General features: G+C 27.8%; 1 protein-coding gene across 1 annotated transcript in view; it reads left to right on the top strand.

Moving 5' to 3' along the window:
• Positions 1–13,855, top strand: part of LOC107441635 (Purine-rich binding protein-alpha) — a 39,639-nt gene extending 25,784 nt beyond the window's left edge. Inside the window, exons 5-7 of the mRNA XM_016054974.3 lie at positions 2–122; positions 391–497; positions 9,659–13,855. Coding sequence (XP_015910460.1) covers positions 2–122; positions 391–497; positions 9,659–9,787 — 357 coding nt within the window. The 3' untranslated portion in view covers positions 9,788–13,855. The remainder of the gene's footprint in view (position 1; positions 123–390; positions 498–9,658) is intronic.
• The last annotated feature ends 376 nt before the right edge of the window (positions 13,856–14,231 follow it).

The following is a 14,231-nucleotide window of genomic DNA, read 5'->3' as shown; positions in this document are numbered from 1 at the left end:
GGTTTCACAAACTATAGCTAGAGGTGGACCTCGTTCCCAAATTGCAATACCAGCTCAAGGTATGATAGAATTCAGAGATGCTTTAACAGATCTGTTAGAAGAATTTGGAACTGATGATGGAGGTACAATAAGTCTTTATTATATTTAGCAAGTTATGAGGTATTCAATAAAAATTACATAATAGTTTTTGTTTTGTTCTTCATTAATTGCCTATTAGCATTAATATTATTTAATTTATATTTTAAAAATTTATATCTACTGTTATGTTTTTTTTTTTTTTGTTTTTTTTTTTAACTTTGCTTAATGTTATTTAAGATGAAATATTTATTTATTTTACATTGAATTCGATTCAGAATTATGTTTCATGTACTTGAAAATTATTTATTTCAGAGTTTAAAGGAGAATTACCAGAAGGCCAACATATGAGAGTAGAAAATAAAAATTTTTATTTTGATATTGGTCAAAATAGCAGAGGAATTTACATGCGTATATCAGAAGTAAGATTTGATATGATACTCATTATAATTTAATAACTTCCTACTTTTATTTTCTTTAAACAGTATCCTAATTTCATTCTTATTTTTACCTTCTGTTTGGTGCAGATGTGGAGACAGCTTCAGCTAATCTCTTTATTTTCTCCCTAGTTATGTTATTATGATTGTGTACTTGCCTGTAGTTGACTTCTTGAATTAAGTAACAACTGACAAATAACTTACAACGCGATTATGTATTTTAGAAGGGGTGAAGGGTCTCAAATTTATTTATCTTTACTGATTTCTCTTGCAGTTCATTTAAGAGAAAAATAAAAGCAAATTTTAAAAAAAATAAATAAAAATACTGAAGAATATAAATCTTAAGTTTCATGTTTATTGCCAACTGTTTAATTTAGATTTTAGCTTTTTGCTGTGTTGTGATTGCTAGCAACAATTGCTGTTAAAAAAATTTTGCAGGAAATAAGCACAGTGATAATGAGTCATATGTCATTAAAAAAGTTTATTCACCAATTTCATGATTTAAAAAAATTGCTTATTAGTAGAATACGTCATGATAGCCTAAGATTACAGTTTCTGTCATATAAATGTACGAATTTGTAAAAACTAAAGCAAAAACAAAATTCGCAAGTTATTTTTAAATTATTAGGTGTATTAATGCAATTCTTTGTTTAATTTCGCCCACATGGTTCTTTGGGTGTAAAAAAAAAAAGTTTATAAGTGTTATTAAATTTTTTATTGTGTTGTATTATTTCTTTCCTTTGATTAGATTTGTTTAATTTATACTGTTTCTAGTGCAAATAAAATATTGCTTTGACGCATTATTTACCAAAATAAAATGCTTTAATTACAACTTGAAGTAGTGGGTATAGTTTTACAATATAATTTATACATATTGTCATTATTGCTCTGGGCAGGCTTTCCTGAAAGTTGGCATGTCTGTGCGCCATGGAATTATGTTGTATAACTATAATAAATTCAAATATTATAAATGTTGCTTGCTTTCCAGAGATGATATTTCCAAAACTATTCCTCCTTTTACCCTAAAAAGCTGACAAGGACTAAGGAATGAGTAGGAAACATTTAATGATAAAGTATATTTTAAAAATAAAATATATTTTTTTTTTATTGATTTGTGTTTAGTACAAAGAAGGAAAACGAAACTTTGTGTTTTTGTTCTGCACTGTACAAGACTAGTTATTAAAACAAAAACAATTAACCAAACTAAGCTAAAAAACTATGTCTTTAAATTGGAATTCTTTAAATATTTTAATTTCAAATAAGAAAAATTTAAAGAATTTTATCTTTTTTTTTTTTTTTTTTTCTATAGAGTTATACAACAAAAAATTAGAGAATTTTACATTTGTGACATTTATTTTTGTATACTGAATCTCTTAAAATAATATTGCTAAATCAAAAAAACATGATTTAAAAATTTGACTTGAGATATTGATTTAAAGAAAATATGATCAATGAATTTTGCAAAAAGTACTGTTAAGATAAAATACAGAATACAGTACAGCTTTACATTGAAATGTAAATACAGTGACTCATAAAAGTGTTGGTACACTTATGACTTCCGATGAAATAGGGAATAAAAATTCATTAATTAAAGTGAATATTTCAGAATGGCTATTTTATATTAAAAAATAGATTCTATTCTTAGCAAAGCTGCGTGGAATACTTTAAAAACAAAGCAAAAGTTAATTTTTAAGAAATCAATCATCAAAAAGTACCAAAAGCATCATCACACAAAAGTCATTGTACACTTTCAAAAAAATCTCTGCCTATTAGTAAATATTCTAATATTTCTAATTAGTAATATTTAGTAGAGTATCCTTTCACATCTACAATAGCTTTTATAAGTTTGTAAATAAATGTAACTACTGTTTGTCTACGATAGGTACTCTGTCCGCCACAAAGTCTGCGGCAGTCTGGTGCTATGGAAACAAGAAGAGAGCATTTTAGGGAGGGTGGCTTCGATGAAGAGGTCTCCTTTTCTTTCGCCTTCGATGATAGCTTGTATGGGGAGTATACCAGATTGGCTGACTCAGCCACCAGTAGGAGACTTATTTAATCTGATTCAAGAACTTTTTTAAGATTCGCATGAATATTTCTTTCTTACTTAAAATAATTCTCTCGATTCAATCAGTTGTTATTTTTTAAATACAAAGGAAAAAAAGTGAACAAATTCTGACATTAAGGGTAGTACAGGTTTTTTTAATATTACTTTTTAATTTTACGATATTTATTATGAATGTTCATTGATTGTTAGATGGTTTAATTTCTAAACTTGCACATTTTTTAAAGCAGTTAATTTCTTTTATTACTTGAATTTTCTGGAAAAAGTGAAGAGCTTAAACTTAATAACTCTGATTTTAAAAGGAGATAAAACTTTTGCTGAAAATAAAAATAGTTCACGTTATCTGTGCCGGAGAAATATTAAATATCTTTGTTTTGATTATTAATTTTTAAATATTTTATTTATTTATTTATTTTTTTTTTTTTTTGAAACTGAAAGCAAGTGACCGCAACTAGGATGAAATCTAAAACTATCAACGATGATTTTTATCAGCACCCATCAAACCATCTGAAATTATCTGAAGTTTTTTTTGCTTAAATTACGTTTTCTTATTCATATTTTATTGTAACCTGTACAGTTTTTTTTCACTATTTATTAAAAACAGTTTTTATTAGCAAATTTATTTTTTTCTTAATAACCAATTTACTATGTATGATAAATTTATAGATGAGTTATTTATTAATAAAACATTGAGCTGCTTTAAACAATTTTATACAATTTCCATACATATTCCATACATACATATAAATTTTTTAAATTTTTTTTCTAAAACAGAAGCTTTTGAAAAAGAGAAAAGGATAAAAAAAAAGGAATCACACGCTCTAAACGATGTTTCAGGCGCGAATGCTCATTTCTCTTAACTCTAGGGCTAATACAATAGATCGAAGAAAGAAGTCTCCTTTTCTCCCACCGAAACCAGTCTTAAAGGGGGACCCCTCACCCCTACTTGAAATAATCATACCTCGTTACCATAGTCCCCGCCACCCCTCCAGACGAATGGCGGACAGAGTACCTATCGTAGACANTAACTATTTTTTTTTTTTTTTTTGTCTGGTGAAATTCAAGCAGAATATTTTTATTAAATTTTACAGAAACTTTTACAACACTCATTTGTGAATTAATGGATTTTTCCACAAATTTTATAATTTTAATCTCTGACATAAAGTCCTTCTTTTAAGCATTTTATCACATATTCCACAGTGCAATAGGACACATTAAACTAATTTAACAATATTCATTACTGATTTACCTCTTATGATGACAAGTAATCACCTTTCAAATTTGGTCTGTTGTTTTATGACCATGAGCTGTTTTTAAATGATAAAAGAAAATATTATGGTGAAACAAAAATTAAAATATAATTTTGCTATCACAAGCTTGTTACTAAATTGCAAATAAATGTATAAAAAATTAAATGAAAAATAATTAAAGCAATGGACGATAATTTTAATTCTAAAATCGGAAAACATTTAAGTGTACGATGACTTTCGTGGGGTAAAATTTTTGTTGCTATTTGATTATTGATATCTTAAAAATAAACTTTTGCTTTGTTTTTAAAATATTCCATGCACTTTTGCTAAGATTAAGATTAATACATCTTATCATCAAATACCCAATTTGAAATATTCATTTTAATTAATGAATTTTTATTTCCTATTTCAATAAAAGTTATAAGTGGACCAACACTTTTGGGAGCCACTGTAATTATAAGAATTTATTAATATATAATCACCTGAAACAGTTAACCTTTTTGATTAATGAAAATATATTAAACAATACTTATCCAAGGTCTTATTAGTCATTGTGTTTTTGCCATTTGCTAGGTACACTGAGCAAAAACTACTTAAAGTAGCACATAAAAAATTTATTCAATAAGAACAATACATTCTACAAGCTAAGCATATTTTCTATACGTGTCTTAATTTCTTAAGAATTAATGTTGTACCAAATCATTAAAAAATAAATAAAAAAAAGTTTGCAAAATTGTTAAAATAAATTATTTTTTTCAAGATATGTTAAAAAAAAATAACATTTTGAATAAAATATTTTATAATATAGACACTTTTCTTGTACACATCCTACACTTTATAAGAAAAAAGAAACAAATACCTGGAAATTTTAAATCTGATTTGAGTGGCCACCCTGGTGGATTTTCAATAATAAAAAATATACTCTTTTCTTAGCAAAACTGTATGGCATATTTTAAAAGCAAAAACCTTATCTCACAAAAGTCATAGAACACTTTCAAAAAAATCTTCGGTATTTATTTTGTCGTGTGAAATTCAAGCAGAATATTCATTATTAAATTTTACAGCACTCAATTGAGAATTGATGAATTTCTCAACAAATTTTATAATTTTAATCTCTGATATAAAGTCCTTCTTTTTAAACATTTATTCATTACTGATATATAGTTCATTCACCAGGAGTTGGCACTTGGCTTAAACTTCTCCGGCGAAGAGTTCATTTCAGCGTCTGTGTAAGAGGAGAAAAATCTCCGCACTGGAAAATGAGACAATCCTTAATGCGCGTCAGGCAGTAACAGTGAATTCTTTTTCAGTTACTTCGCTCTATCATTTGCTATTATACTTTTCGTTACTCTAGCTAATTAAATATATTTTAAATTTAAAAACTGCTGTCTTTCCATCAAAATGTCTCAAAAAGGACAAACAATTCACTCAAATCCAAGGAGAGAAATATCATCAAATTTATGAAATATTTAATGTTAAAGAAATGCAACTAAAGATTGTGAAATAAATGTTTTCGTCATACCATCGCCAAATAGCAACCTTGTTCAGGATTGTTCACATCCCTGAATGAAATCAACAGGGTATCCGCTCACCTATAAATAACATCATGGAAAGTTGTGATTTTCAGTGATAAATACTAAAAAATCATGAAAACTCCCAATTCGTCATGGATTTGTGGTATCGGAGCCCTTAATCCTGCCTGCGATTTGAAAATCCCGCATCACTATTTGTATTTGAGTTATTTTAAAATTAAACAAAGCTAGCTATCCATATTTGTGTGATATAAAAATCAAACATCGTGATCCTCATTCGTGAGATTGAAAAATCCCTCTTCACGATCTGCATTTCTGTCATTTGAAAAGATCTCACATTAGGAAGAAAGTTGCACTCATTACTATCTTCTTTTGACTGTATTGAGTAATAGAGTATTAAAGTCATGGAAAGTGTTTGGTAGAAGTCATGGATTTAAAAAGGCTAGATTTAACAGATACCCTGAGTCAAGGAAGCAACTGAAAATTTGATTGATAAAGCCTCCAAACAATTTAGAGAAGCTTTAGAAAAAAATTCTTTGAAATGAGTGAGGCTAGATCGTGGTGTGCTAATGGGTGTTAAGAATATGTATTTTTCACTTTCATTCTTAACTTTTTGCACAAATTCTTGTACATTTTGAAAATGTGCATTAAAGTTTTGACCTTCCTAGAACTGCTTATGTATATGCAGGGAAGTAGGTAGAGGTGGTGTTTGGAGGTTCAAACTAACTTTTTGTAAATGGCAATTTCTCGAACTATTAATTTTTTTTTAAATAGTTTAAATTTTTTCTGTTTCTTTTATTGTTTTTTTTTTTTATTAGATAAAAATACTTAAAAAATCATTTCATAACATCAACATGAGCCTTTTCCTTGTTCAAAAATATAAAATATTAGTTCTTCCCTCACAAGGAAGCAATACTATGTAGTATCTTTGCCTGTCGTTTAATTAAAGTTAGCCGATTCCTTTTTACAATCGGAAAATTTTCACAACTAAAAATTGCTCTGCTTTATCTATATTTGTCTTGGTAGCTATCTGGGATTATTTTTATGGGGCAATGTGGCATATCTATAGGATATAGGAGAAGATAACTTATTCATTTGAATCTGGTTATAAATGCATCACAGTAGTAACTCTAAACATATAACTGTTTAAGAAAATGAAACAAATAATTTATTTCTTATTTATGTATTTAATAACTTCATTTATATTTATTTATTAATTTTTGAATAACTAAAATATTGAAGTTTTATATAATATATTACATTAAAATATTTAAATAAGAGCATATTTTCAGTTGCAACTTTGTTTAATTATTGCTTTGTTGATCGAAAACAAATTTGTTTTCGACCAATTGTTCTGAATTGCTACAAAATAAGGGTAAATTGAATTTTGGGGCAGGAGAAATGATACCTAAAATAAGACTTATACTTATTTCGTGAAAAAAATAATTAATAGCAAAATTTTAATAGTGAATCGCAATAGTAAAATTTTTGGTAGTGAATTTTTTTAGTAAGGCAAGGGATGATTAGAATATACACTCGCTTCCATCTTTAGTTCAATTTACTAAGAAAAACTTTTTTAATTAAAGTCATGATGAAAACTAAAGGTACTTTTAAATGAGTTTTTTGTTATTGAATTGAATAGAAAATCGACACCAACGTTCATTCCTTTTATCTTCTGGATGTCATACTGAATTTTCCCTGTCCTGTGTTGCATGAGACATTCGTTGATGATTTTTTAATTTTCAATAATCTTAAGTAAGATAACCTTTAGCCCTATTTTTCATTTATGCATTTTTAACTTAAATTGTAAATAAATAAAGTGTGCCTGTGATACTATTAGTTATATTTACAATTCATTGAATCAATTTTTATTAAAAATCTTCCCTTTGTTGTGCCATTGACTGATTTGCTTTCCATCATAACTCCATGTTGCGCTTATATTAAATTTTTTATTTAAAATTGAATAATTTTTTTCCATTATGTTTTCGAGTATTTGATTAAGCTTGCAATTGAGAGAAGCTCAAGTAATCAAACACTAACAATATTAACAGCGTGACTATTTTAATAGTATTCAAACTTAAAACAATTTTTCATTTGTTAAATAAGCATGTTCTTTTAAGAATTTTTTCTCATACAAAAATAAATAAAAGATACAGAAGAAAGGAAGCTAATGAGACTAAACTCTGGCTACGCAGAACAAAAAGGTTTAGGAAAAAATTATAAATAATATTGCTATCCAAACAAGTGAAACAGTGTTTCCTCCCATGTTTTTTGTTTACCCTGAATTGAATGAGACTGCACAAGTCAATAGAGTGAACAGTTTAAAAGTTGCAAGCAGTTTCATTCATAAAAAGTACTATTTTTTATTGATTTAGTACACTTTTTACTATGCTATCTAGGAGCAATTTGAGCACATGAAGCACATTTCCTGATGCAATTGTTTTTACAGAATAGAATTGAATACAATAAAATTTGAGTTGATAGAATAAATAGTTTGGAAGTTATAAAGGCTTCCTTCATAATAAGTGTAATTTAAAAATAACACATTTTATATTTAAAAAGAAATAAAAATAATTTGGATTCGTTTTTTTGTCTCATTTGATTACATGAGAAGAATACATAGGAAACAGTACCTCACTTATCTGTATAGTAATGTTAGATGTGTAAATGTGAGCAGGTACAAGATGGTATTTTCTGTGCACAAAAAGCTTACAACTTCTAAACTATTAGTCCGATCATCTGAGGATTAATCTCATACAATTGCATTAGAAAATTTACATTATATGTTCTAATAGTTCCTGGATAGAAATATAAAATGTATATATTACTGTTAAAGTGTATAATTCAGTTATTTTATAGAATTACTGGTGTTTTATGAAATAACTAGACAAGTCTGTTAAAGTATATAATGAAAAATTTCATTCTTAGCCTAGTTATTCTATGAAGTAACTAATGATGGATATAAAGTGAAAAATAAAAAATTCCAGTTATTTTATAAATTAATTTATTATAAATAACTAAAATTTCTTGAAAAAATACATTTTATCCTTATTTCAGATGATGTAATTTATTATTGCTCATATTAATGACTATGTCTAAAAGCAGTGGAATGAAGCGTACACACATACACATCATTTCAAAGCAACTAGAACAGGATCAAATAAATTTTGAGTTCCGTATTTCATACTTTAATGATCCAGTAATTGTTGTTCTATAGAATACCTAATTAAATAGTAGAATTCAATAATTTTATATACTTTAACTGACTTATCCAGTTATTTCTTGAAATACCTAGTTATTCTATGAAATAACGGATTTCACTTTTTAACAGTAACATATACATCAGTCTATGTAAAGAGTATTATTTATACAATGAAATTCTTTGAACTTTTTGTTCCATTGATTCGTGTGTGATACGCGAATGCATAAGAAACAATGTCTTACTGTTTTAGATAGCAATATCAAATGCTATAACATCTGAACTATTAGACTGATAGTCTTGGAATTGGTCTCATTAAATGCAGTGGGAAAATATGTTCACTTCTCCCCCACAAATCATCCCATTTTCCTCAAAAAGGGGAGAAGTGTGCAAAAGAGAGTTGGGGAGTTTCCGGGTATTATTTATAATAACATAAAAACTTTTTGTGGGGGGGGGATCTTGGTATTAATTTTTTTGGCAAAAAAGATCTCATTTTTACCGAACTATAACAAAATATGTTATTAGAAAATCTCATAAATATCTTAATTTCTTGTCCCAAATTTAATAGATTTTTTTAATACATCTTGAAAATAAAATTTAGTTTTTAAATTTATTAATGTATTGCTAAGATTTGAATATTTAAACATTACTGATATCCATTTAAAAATCTATAAAGCATAAGTATTAGACCCCAGTTTTAAATTTAACCTCATTTCAATTTTGAATTTCTGAACACTCCCCATGAAAATGTTACACCTACCTCCTTGTGTGTAAGGATAGGCTGTCTTGCTCTGCTCAGACCATGGATAATCAAATATTTATATAAAATTCATGTGTCTGAAACTACATGTTGTAGGTTTACAGCAGCGTTTTAAGTAGAATGAAAGCTGTTATTTGATGTAATTATATTTTAGATTTATTTTGTCACAAATCTATGCAATTTGTTGATAAAAGTGTTCACAAAAATAGGCATCTAGATAGAAATTCCAGGCATGGCCTATCCACATAAAAAATGTGATTATTATTTTTTGTTGTTATAAATACTGTGTTGATGAGCTTTGTGGTTCTTTTGTACGTTTATAATATAGTTTTTTTTTTCGCAGGTTAAAAGTAATTTGAGAACAGCCATCACCATTCCAGAAAAATCATGGTCCCGTTTTCGCGATATATTTGCTGACTATGTAGACAAGATGAAAGAATTGTCCGAAAAGTCTGCTACAGGGGGTAAATGAAAAAGTTCTCTCTAGTGCCATCCTGAGCAAAATCAATTGTACAGAGACATTAGTAGTATGCGACACGTTCTTTGCAGATTCCGACTGTCCCGCTGGTGATTGTTTAGGTGCTGTTATTTGTTCCCGGTGAATGACTGTTTTCTTTGTTGCGTCGCTAAGAGATAAATATTTAAAAAAAATTAATAAATAAATAAAAGCTTTGGCCCATGCTAACGCTGGGCCCTTGTCTCTATGGACCAGAAACCCGGTGAAAATATGGATGCTGTAGCTGTGTTGTTTGTTTTGTTAAGTATTGGATTCTGATTGTTCTTCGTAAAATATGAACACTTGCAAAAAAGTGCACCTAGGTGATTTGTCAAATTACTATTTTCAAAAAACTTAGTTTTAAAAAATGTTTGCGATGGAATTTATGTGATTTTACTTCTACACTGGACTGGTGATCATTTTTCAGAGTATATACATACATATATATATATATATCTTTGCTTTGTTCAGATGTTTAAAGATTTAATTATTTTATTTGATACAGGATTGAGTTTGTAGTTGATTATTTTTCTACGTGTACATAAGTATGCTGTTGCTACAAATATTTTATATCTTTAAACCTTTGTGAAAATTTTACCGTGCTATAAATTGCAAAATCCATATTGTTATAATGAACAGACAGTATTATAGTTGACTGTTTTATTGTTGTATTATAAAACATGCTATGGCCCTTAGAAATATTTTTAAAAAAAAGTTGTTTTGTTTTTTTTCTTCATCCAGGCATACTAGTTTAATGGCTTTGAAAAATTTAAAATAATACACTCATGAATTTTGTGATTACCTCTGCAGTGTAGTTTCATGTTTTGTTTTGTTAGATATATATATATATAAATTTGTAAAAGGCTTCTCTCTGTGAAAAAGGAAAAAAAAAGCGCATTTTTTATTGTTGATGCAAAGATTTATTTATTAAACTGCATGTTGTACACATATACTTTAAATGCAGCTTAATGTTACATTATAATGAATCTTATTAATATTTTTATCGATTAGAATGTTGGGATCGGGGCTTGCTCGTTTTTTAAACTTGCGTTTCTAAAGTCTCCTAGCCTTCAAGCAGCTTGCTGCTGTATTTGATTTGCTGATTGAATTTTTTATACCATATCTTAACTTTTATAAAGATTTTAGACTTATATAACTGCTAATGTATTTGATGAGTAATTGTAGTTTGTGTGATTTGCTTGGAGGCTTATTATGTAGGGATAATTAATTATTTTAAGTTGTGGACAAAATTATGTATTGGTTTTATTTTTCACATTTTAAGGATCATCAGTCTTGTTACATATTAAATAAATTTCTAGTTAGTACTTGTTAATGTCTTTCAACAGATGTATAAATAAGTTGACTGCTGTGCGTGTTGCTGTTGAAACTTGAGATTTTGGAAACGCAACTTGCCTGTTTTGGGTAAGGGCATATATGACATTAACACTTAAGAGAAGTGGGTATTATTGTGTGTAAAATTCTGCTTCTGCAGATTGTAAGATAGCTCTATTTTTATTCTCTCAAGGGTAACTTATCTTCGTAGATTAAATTATAATTAAACTCTAAATTGCTATTATCATTCAGCCACTTAAGCTTATTATATTGTTATTTTGCTTATAAATTCTTTAAATAATTCGTAAAGTTTTAACCTCATTGTACCTAACACTACTAGTATCTAAATCAATATGTTTAATTTTTAAATCTCAGGAATGGCAATTTGTAAGATTATGAGTTAATAATAAGTGATAATGTTATGTAAGTTCTACCCTTTTGATGGTTTATCGTGAAGTATAAACTAAGCCTCTAGTCATCAGAAACTGCTGGCATTTTCAATGGCACCCTTAATAATGTGTGCCACCTATAATTCAACATAAGCTTTGTGCAGCACAGAAATCAAGTAATTTATTCTGTGTGCTGTACCAATTTTTCCATTTTAATTGTTAAAAAAAAACTGCACAAATTCCTCATTGGTCTGAGGGTTATAAAATTTTACTGTGATGCCACTGATATCTGTTGAACTTGGCAATGTTTACGTGCTTCAAACATGACTAAAACAGAGAGCTGTTTTTTCCAAAAGTTGTTGCTTGTTACATAACCTGAACCGTTTAGTGACCAGGAAATGTGTTCAGTGATATGACCCAAATCAAAATGGGAAAACAAATTTGAAATATGTATTTTCTCCTACAGTGTAAAAAAAATAAAATAATAATAATAAATTGGGAGGGATCGGTACAGATACTGAAAGTGAAATTACATTCACTGTAGTTTTAGCCTGTTGAAAACTTACTAGCAGTCTTTCTCTGTATATATCAAAAGTCTTTTTTGAATTGACTTAAAAAATTAGGACACAACTTTGTACATTTTTATGGGCAGTTAGAATTTTCTTTATTGTTCTGAAAGATATAGAATCACAAATGAAATGCTTTTAGTTATGAGATGCCCTTGTATTTCTTTGTGTAAATATTTGTATTGTTTTAAGTACTTTTACGATCAGGTCTTTTGATTTCTTAAGAGCTCGCCTATTGGACTATGTTTGAATATAATTTTTTGTGGAAAGAGTTTCCTGTTCAAAATTTTAAATCTGTGAGCTACTTCTTATTTTTACTGAATGAACTGAACGTTGGTGTTATTTTTTTCTCCCTCTACTTCTTGTTAAATGAATATATGGAAATATCTTGTGACTTGTTATTTTTAGTCCTATTAAATAATTTTACTTATTAGACAAATACTAGTACTCTAAATTTTTCATTAAAGCTATTTTTCGAGACTAGGTAATGTAAGATGTGTCTGTGTTTCGGAAGAAAGCCTTGGGAACGACACTTGTGTAAAAAGGTGTTATAAAACACAAAAATCAATGAACTTGCCATTATTTTCTTCTGGATAGTTACGTTTGAAAGAAATGTCTGTAGTAGTTGAAAATGTTATGATCCTTAGGTGAGCTGCACCTGACTTTTATTTCAAAGAAAAAATTTTAAGTGAAACTTTGTCAAATGCTGTTGTTACATAAGTCTATTTGCAGTGACAAAGAGAGTCATTTCTCACACACCGGCCATTGCTAGCTATACTTTTCTATTAGCAGTTACTGCCAGGCTGCTCTTTTTACATAAAATAACATATGGAAGTGAAAGTAATACTTTTTTCCATTCTCAACACTTTTTGGTTTTGAACTATTTTAAGAAAATAAGACGTTGTGTGTGGCCCCTTTAAATATTCTGTTGACTGTGTCCCTCTCGAATGGTACACTTTATTTTTATTATTTATATGGGGTAACATAGCAATCACACTGCCACTAAAAAAGAAGAAAAAAATAACTTTGCTGGATCGAAAGGTCCAGTGAGTAAGCGCATCTAGAAAATTTGAAACGTTAGTTATTTGTTTGTTACATTGTTGTAAAATAAATGTTAGTGCAGCACTTTAGATTTATTTTGTTGGTAAATTATGCTAAGTTTCTATGAACTATTATAAATAATGCTTTTGTGCAAGGGCAGGTAAAACATTTACTTGATAAGGTAAAATAAAAATGAACCCGGTGTTTTTATCTATTGAGTCATATTTAAACTAGATTTCTATTTATTTAAAATGTTATTAATTTGTATATGTATATCTATTACTTCTATAGAATGTTTTTAAATGTGTATACTCTACAATGCATTCTTATTTTTCATGTTTATTGCTGTTGTATTTGAAAACAAAAACATGACTGTGAATTTTTATTAAATTTTTTTTAAGCATTTAAAATACTTTTTATTATTATTATACATATTTTTTTCCTTCATTCAATTTGGCTATTGATTTTCAAATAAGTGTGAGATATATCTATGGCAAACATAAAAAACTGCCCTTGCTTCTTTTTTTTTAACCTTTTTATTTATGAATTTACTTAAGCTAAAATTTATTAACTTTATTTCACCCACATCAGAGCTTTAAAGAGAGATTAGTGGGAATACTGTTAAAACTGCACAGTTTTATGACTTATGTAAAACCATTTGTAGATATATTTGTGAAATTTTATGTAACTTACTATGTTTTAAAAATATTCCTCTATTTTTAGTCTGTTTTTCTTTCAATACATACATTGTACACAGTTCTGTTTATTTTTCAGTTTAAAAATTCTTACAAATCAATTTTTTTTTTTTTTTTAAATTAAACATATTTAGTAATTTTTATTAAGTATATTTGAAAGATATAAAATGAAAAGATTATCAAATATTTACCCATTTAATTCAAGGATTGGTTTATTTTCTTTTTGTAATGCATTTAAACTTTTCCTTTCAGTGATGGTCTACTTTGGTGTTAAAATTGACCGTGTAACATCTAGCTGGGTTTGTGTGAAATTATTCTTATTATGCACCTGTTTTGCATACTTTTTAAGTCTGAAAATGATTATTGTTCGAAAAAGCTGCCAAAATGTTTGGAGATA

This window comes from Parasteatoda tepidariorum, chromosome 1 (assembly GCF_043381705.1).
Source record: "Parasteatoda tepidariorum isolate YZ-2023 chromosome 1, CAS_Ptep_4.0, whole genome shotgun sequence".
Classification (NCBI taxonomy): Eukaryota; Metazoa; Arthropoda; class Arachnida; order Araneae; family Theridiidae; genus Parasteatoda; species Parasteatoda tepidariorum.
The sequence above is the reverse complement of the archived record's forward strand: the minus strand, read 5'-3'. Positions and strand labels throughout refer to the sequence as shown.